The sequence below is a fragment of the Triticum dicoccoides genome, chromosome 2A, assembly GCF_002162155.2.
Source record: "Triticum dicoccoides isolate Atlit2015 ecotype Zavitan chromosome 2A, WEW_v2.0, whole genome shotgun sequence".
NCBI lineage: Eukaryota > Viridiplantae > Streptophyta > Magnoliopsida > Poales > Poaceae > Triticum > Triticum dicoccoides.
In genome coordinates, this window is record NC_041382.1 from 777782763 (window position 1) to 777790023 (window position 7261).

At 44.2% G+C, this 7261-nt stretch overlaps 1 protein-coding gene across 1 annotated transcript; it reads left to right on the top strand.

Annotated features, from left to right (window-relative positions):
• Positions 1 to 4583: 4583 nt before the first annotated feature.
• LOC119358452 lies at positions 4584 to 6726 on the top strand. The gene is made up of 3 exons (XM_037624990.1): positions 4584 to 5355; positions 5628 to 5875; positions 5997 to 6726. The coding sequence occupies exons 1-3, from the start codon at positions 4584 to 4586 to the stop codon at positions 6675 to 6677; spliced, it is 1701 nt and encodes a 566-aa protein (XP_037480887.1). The 3' UTR covers positions 6678 to 6726.
• Positions 6727 to 7261: the final 535 nt, after the last annotated feature.

Below are 7261 nucleotides of genomic sequence, written 5' to 3' on the forward strand. Positions count from 1 at the left end.
TACTGTTTTGGACTATATTGGGCTTTATGTTCCACTTTTATATTATTTTTGGAAATAACCTATTAACCGGAGGCCCAACCCAGAATTGCTGTTTTTTTGCCTATTTCAGTGTTTCGAAGAAACAAAATATCAAACGGAGTCCAAAAAGAAAAATCCTTTTTGGAACATGATTTTCTTCCCGAATAAGACAGAGGAGACTTGGACCCTACGCCAAGGAACGCCGGAGGCGGTCACGAGGGTGGGGGCGCGCCCCCTGCCTCGTGGGCCCCTCGACGCTCCACCGACGTACTTCTTCCTCCTATATATATCCACGTACCCCCAAACGAACAGAACAGGAGCCAAAAACCTAATTCCACCGCCGCAACTTTCTGTATCCACGAGATCCCATCTTGGGGCCTGTTCCGGAGCTCCGCCGGAGAGGGCCGTCATCACGGAGGGCTTCTACATCATCATAGCCTCTCCGATGAAGTGTGAGTAGTTTACCTCAGACCTTCGGGTCCATAGTTAGTAGCTAGATGGCTTCTTCTCTCTTTTTGGATGTCAATACAATGTTCTCCCCCTCTCTTGTGGAGATCTATTCGATGTAATCTTCTTCTTTTTGCGGTGTGTTTGTTGAGACCGATGAATTGTGGGTTTATGATCAAGTCTATCTATGAATAATATTTGAATCTTCTTTGAATTCTTTTATGTATGATTGGTTATCTTTGCAAGTCTCTTCGAATTATCCGTTTGGTTTGGCCAACTAGATTGGTAGTTCTTGCCATGGGAGAAGTGCTTAGCTTTGGGTTCGATCTTGCGGTGTCCTTTCCCAGTGACAGAAGGGGCAGCAAGGCACGTATTGTATCGTTGCCATCGAGGATAACAAGATGGGGTTTATTTCATATTGCATGAATTTATCTCTCTACATCATGTCATCTTGCTTAAAGCGTTACTCTGTTTTTACTTAATACTCTAGATGCATGTTGGATAGCGGTCGATGAGTGGAGTAATAGTAGTAGATGCAGAATCGTTTCGATCTACTTGTCACGGACGTGATGCCTATATACATGATCATGCCTAGATATTCTCATAACTATGCTCAATTTTGTCAATTGCTCAACAGCAATTTGTTCACCCACCGTAGAATACTTATGCTCTCGAGAGAAGCCACTAGTGAAACCTATGGCCCCCGGGTCTATTCTCATCATATCAATCTCCATCACTTTTATTTTGCTTTGCTTTTTACTTTGCCTTTTACTTTTACTTTGCATCTCTATACCAAAAATACCAAAAATATTATCTATCAGATCTCACTCTCGTAAGTAACCGTGAAGGGATTGACAACCCCTAATCGCGTTGGTTGCGAGGAGCTCTTTGTGTAGTGCAGGTACGAGGGACTTGCGCGTGGCCTCCTACTGGATTGATACCTTGGTTCTCAAAAACTGAGGGAAATACTTACGCTACTCTGCTGCATCATCCTTTCCTCTTCGGGGAAAACCAACACAAGCTCAAGAGGTAGCAAGTATTCAACCCAAATTTTTAGATTTGACAGAAGGGGAGCCAAAAAATATTTGCAGGTATTAGCAGCTGAGTTGTCAATTCAACCACACATGGGGATTAATTATCTGCATCAACGTGATTAGTAGCAAAGTAATATGATAGTTTTGATAGTAGTGACAACAGCAATGGTAACGATAACAGTGATAGCAGTAATTTTGTAGCAAGTGCAACAGTAATAATAGCAGTGGTAACTTAGTAGAAACAATATAAAATATATTCGTAGGCATTGGATCGGTAATTCGTTGGATGATATTCATCATGTGACAGTCATAACCTAGGGCGATACGGCACTAGCTCTAGTTCATAAATATAATGTAGGCATGTATTCCGTAAATAGTCATACATGCTTATGGAAAGTACTTGCATGACATCTTTTGTCCTAACCTCCCATGGCAGCGGGTCCATATTGTAAACTAAGGGATATTAAGACCTCATTTTAATAAAGAACCGGAACAAAGCATTAACACACGGTGACTACATGAACTCCTCAAACTACAGTCATCACCGGGAGTGGTCCCGACTATTGTCACTCCGGGGTTGCCGAATCATAACAAGTAGTAGGCGACTATAACTTGCAAGATCAGATCTAGAACATGAATATAATGGTGATAATATAAACGGTTCAGATCCGAGTTCATGGCACCCAGGCCCAAAGTGACAAGCATTAAGCATAGCAAAGTCATAGCAACATCAATCTCAGAACATAGTGGATACTAGGGATCAAGCCCTAACAAAACTGACTCGATTACATGATGAATCTCATCCAACTCCTCACCGACCAGCAAGCCTACGAAGGAATTACTCACTCCCGGTGGGGAGCATCATGGAATTGGCGATGGAGAAGGGTTGGTGATGACGAAGAACGAAGATCCCCCTCTCCGAAGACCCAAACGGACTCCAGATCTGGCCTCCCGATGAAGAACAGGAGGTGACGATGGCTCCGTCTCGTGGAACGTGATAATTCTTTCTCCCTGATTTTTTTCTGGAAAAATAGGATTTTATAGCGTCGGTTTCAGGGTCTGCGGCGCCACCAGGTGGGGACAACCCACCTGGGCGCGCCTGGGAGGGCTGGCGTGCCCTGGTGGGTTGTGCCCACCCAGGTGCCCCCTCCGGTGGCTCTTGGCTCCAGAAATTCTCTTTTATTGTATAAAAAGTCCTCGCAAAGTTTCATTCCATTCTGAGAACTTTTATTTCTGCACAAAAACAACACCATGATAGTTCTGCTGAAAACAGCGTCAGTCCGGGATTTGTTTCATTCAAATCATGCAAATTAGAGTCCAAAACAAGAAGAAAAGCGTTAGGAAAAGTAGATACGTTGGAGACGTATCAATTGTATTGCTCTCGGCAAAGAAAACGTTGCTGGATTCACTTTATTTATTTAGTTTTTTGAATAATTTGAAATATTTTAGTAACTTGTGGGTCCACCTGTCTGGTTAGAATGTTTCGGTGACAGGTGGTTTGCTGAGCGTTCCTTTTAGCTCTCGGTAAAGACACACCACCAAGTCATAGAGACGTTACATGCAAAACGGACATGCCACATGGCATCTCTTTGTCGTGTGGTGCTCTCAGCATCTGTGGCATTTGCCGACTGTGCCTTCTTCACCGTGTCTTCTTCTCGGCAACATCACGTCATTGCTGTGAACTTGTCTTATCCGAGTACTACTCTTGATGTATATGTGTTTGCCGAGTGTCCGTGGTTTGGCTCTTGGCGAAGAGCCCGATACTCGGCGTATAAGGAAATTCCAGTAGTGGGCGCTCCACCGTAATCGCCCCCGTCACCAGAGACGGGCAAACCTTGTTGTAGTAGACGGTCGGAAGTCATCGTAGATTGGAAGGATCCAACTTGAAGGCAAACGAAGGCTGGCGAACGAAGACCGGATCTAAGACCGAAGACAAACACTGACCAAATTTCGCGAGATCCACCAGCAACTTATCTCCACATGCTCTCCAATGATGCTATACACAATATGGGGACGAGGTCTAGACGGGGAGAATCGGCATCTTCATGGAGGCGTTGCCTTGTCTTATGAGAAAGACACACACTGTGCCAACTAAAAAAACACCTAAAGCGGAGCATGAGGCCTCCCACCGGCAAGAGTCGAGATCCACGACGCCTCGATGGCCCTAAGGCCACAGAAGATGAGATAGACCAGTGGCAATGTCGACGGAAGGCTTGAAACCCTAATCGCATGTTCGCCTGGCGAGCGAGACGAAGGGGTAGGGGGTGTTGTATCTCATTTTCCAACCCTTACATTCCAATACTACAAAGATTCATCCCTCGCCCTATTCAAAGTTGCACAACTGGTGACATGGCCCCATGTGGAAAGAAGCATTAGAAATTTTGAAGGGAAAATGAAGATATGAGGAGAATCTTTATTTATTTATGTTCCTATGAAGAGTAAAAATCATTACTTTTTCATGTTTTTTTAAACATGTGGCATAATTGTAAGTGATAAGAACATTTTTTATAAATGTCAAAAAAATTAGTATGTCATGAATAATTTTATAAAATTGTGCGAATAAAATTATATTTTTCATGAAATTTTCTTAAAATGTCTTAGACATTTTTTTAAAATGCTCAAACATTTTGTAAACATGTGATATTTTAATGGTTACGAGTACTTTTTGTGTACAAATGTTTACATTGCAAGAATATTTTATAGAAAATATCATGATTTTCTTTAAATGTGTCTTAATTTATTTTGAATTGTATGTTTATTGTTATTATTAAAAATTCATGAAATGTTTATTCAATCATATGAAGGTTTTTTAAGTTGCGCGAATAACTTTCGAAATACACGTAGGCCATTTTATTTTTAAATTTTTTCTAAAAATAGCGAAAAGGAGAGCTGAAAAAAATAACAAAAAGGAAGAAAACACCACCAAAAATTATGCGCCAAGCGGTTCGAGAGCAGTCGGACCACGAACAACGTAGCTGGGCTGTTGGACTGTGAGGCGTCAGGCGAGCCCGTCTTAGCCTGTTGTCGTCCATAAGAGCGGAGAGAGGCGGCGGCGGTGTCACCACCACCAACACGAGAACTGCGATGGCGGATGGCGGCGACGGCGGCGCCGGCTATCTGAACAACCACATCTCCTCCTCCACAAGAACTGCGGCGGCGGATGGCGGCGGGGAAGACGTCGTGGGGGGTAGCCCTCCGCCGTTCAAAATCCGCAAGCTGGGCGCTCCGGGTACGAGTTCAGTTGAGGCTTTGGATCAGTGTGAGGCCATGGCTGCCAGGGACGGCAAGATCGGCGAGCGGATGAATTCGGATGAGGTACACGGTGAGCATGAGGACAAAACCGCCATTCAGTCGATGCCTGCCAGAGGCGAGCATGTGGACACAGAGATGACCCAATTCAAGTGCGGCGAGGTTGCGGATGATGAGCTTCACAAGGACAAGATCAAGAACAAGGCGAGCCCGGAGGAGATGGACCTAGGCAAAACAACTAGCTCCATCTCCGAGCTGGAGATCGAGCGGCTCTGTGTGCAGATGGACGAGATGGCGTCTTTAATGAGATACAGGATCAAACCATCAGCCCCACTCTGCAGCAGCAGCAGCAGCCTTGAGACTGAAGATCAGCCCGTGATCGACGGCATCAGAAAAGAGTTGTCTGATCTGCAGGGCAGCATGTCCAAGCTCAAATCGCAACTGAAACCTTTCTGGCACACCTACCCGTATGAGGAGGATTATGTGGCGCCGGAGGAGGAGAAGAATCCCAAGGAGAAGGCAAGGAAGCAGATGGAGGATGATCAGGAGGTTTATGATTCCTACCTTCAAGGCCTTGAATCTAAAGTTGGACACTTTGGATACGCAAGTAAGATACTTTTTTGGCCAACACCAGTTCATTACTGTTAATTGCTTTGTATGATGATTCCTATCAATGCAGATTCCTTCCTTGTAGCAAGTACCCATTCATGGTTTATTAGGATCGATCGCATGTTAACTATTTTTCTTGTTAATTGCTTTGTATGATTCCTATATCAATGCAGCTGATTCCTTCCTTTGTCGCAAGTACTAATTCATGGTTTATTAGGAATAGGATCGATCGCATGTTGACTATTTTTCTTAACAAAATTGTGCGTGCAGCCCTAGTGAGCCCCATGCACTTTACACACTACACACCCAGACAGGTCCAATCCGATTATACTACTCGTGGGATCACCTTGCAGATCTTCTCCTTCAAGATTGCCAACATCAGTTTGGACCTGGAATGGCCACTCCTGCATTGGCCACTCAAAGCGTACGGCGTCGTCGCCGCACGAGACAGTGTGGATCGCAAGCGCAACGTTCTCTTCCACCGGCTAAGGGACAACTTCCAAGAGATCACCGAAAAAGTAAGCGCCTGCCGTATTCTGTTAACTTTCCTTTTATCTCCTCTTTGTTGCATGCATGTGTGTTAATTTGTTGATCCATCGGTTTGTTGTAATTCAGTGTGTGTAATGATGGTGCTTGCAGGACTCCTTTTTGTGCTTGACTGGCCCATCTCGTGCAATCTCAGCCGGATCCCCTCTTGAGTTTGAAGTTGAACTAAAACTCAAGGGCGGCGAAGCAAAGTCTGAAGACAGCGTGTTGATCAATAGAAAAGGCCATTACAATGGTTATGATACCCATAATGGTTTCTATACTGTCACTTTTGACAACTGTCTTTGCACAACCGAGTTAAGCCTGCAGAAACTGTATAGTGGAGCAGTCCAAGCCACTTTTTTGCGTGTCGGCATTGTTAAAGGCAGTCAAAGCCCTTTCAGTTATGGAGGCAGAGTTGCTTGCTCCTCACCACCTCAGAAAGATGGTAGAGGCCCTGCCACTCCCACCCAAGTTGTATTGCTTGATTCTCGTTATTGTGCTGGCGGGAAGATGCCAATAGGCGAAGAAGATGGTTACCTTGATCTGTCAAGGCATGTTGTTTCTGTTGAATTACGGACAGTGAGTGTAGATTCTGAAGAATTGGAAGAAACCCTGAAAGTTGTCATAGAAGCCTACTCTCCCGGTGGTTCTGTGCAAGCTCATGTCATGGTCAGGCCTCAATACTGCGGCATAAGTAAGCATAAATGTGACCTCAACGGCTCTAAGGTGAAGATTACCATTGCTTGGTCACCTATTGTTAGCAGTGCTTTCACCAGAAAGGTTATTCTGTGAGGGGGATATGTTGGATGGTGCTCAAGTATTTGATCAGCTATGTAAGATGTGAACCTATTGCTGTATCGATCTGTTATGTAATATATGTTTGACTGTGTGTATCGACTATGTTTTATAGGCCAAGTCTAGATGGTGTATTTCTACATATATTACTGCTATAACTTGCAAGTCATGCTGTAGGAAGTAATTCTGGTCTGACCATTAAGCAGCAACACTATGCATAGTGTCTGGAAAGGTGTGTCTGAAAATCCACTCTCTAACTCTGTTACAACTAGAATCAAATGGATGTGGTCTGGTGGGAACTTGAGCTGCAGCGAAATGCTTAGTTTTCTTTTTGTCTTGCTTAAAACCTCTGCCTAGTTGGCGGAAATATGGTATGTGCGCTCAATTTTCACTGGTGAATGTGCGTTCAGGAGTACACAGTATGCAGGCATGTCAACTTGCTCCTGAACTACTGACCAGTCTTGTTTAACTTGTGATGAACTTGGTGCTCAGCTATGCTGCAGGACGTTATGATACCCTTTGCCAAGTTATATCTATCTACTTCATTTCAAATTGGTGGTTGTTTGTTTGTTCAAGTACCA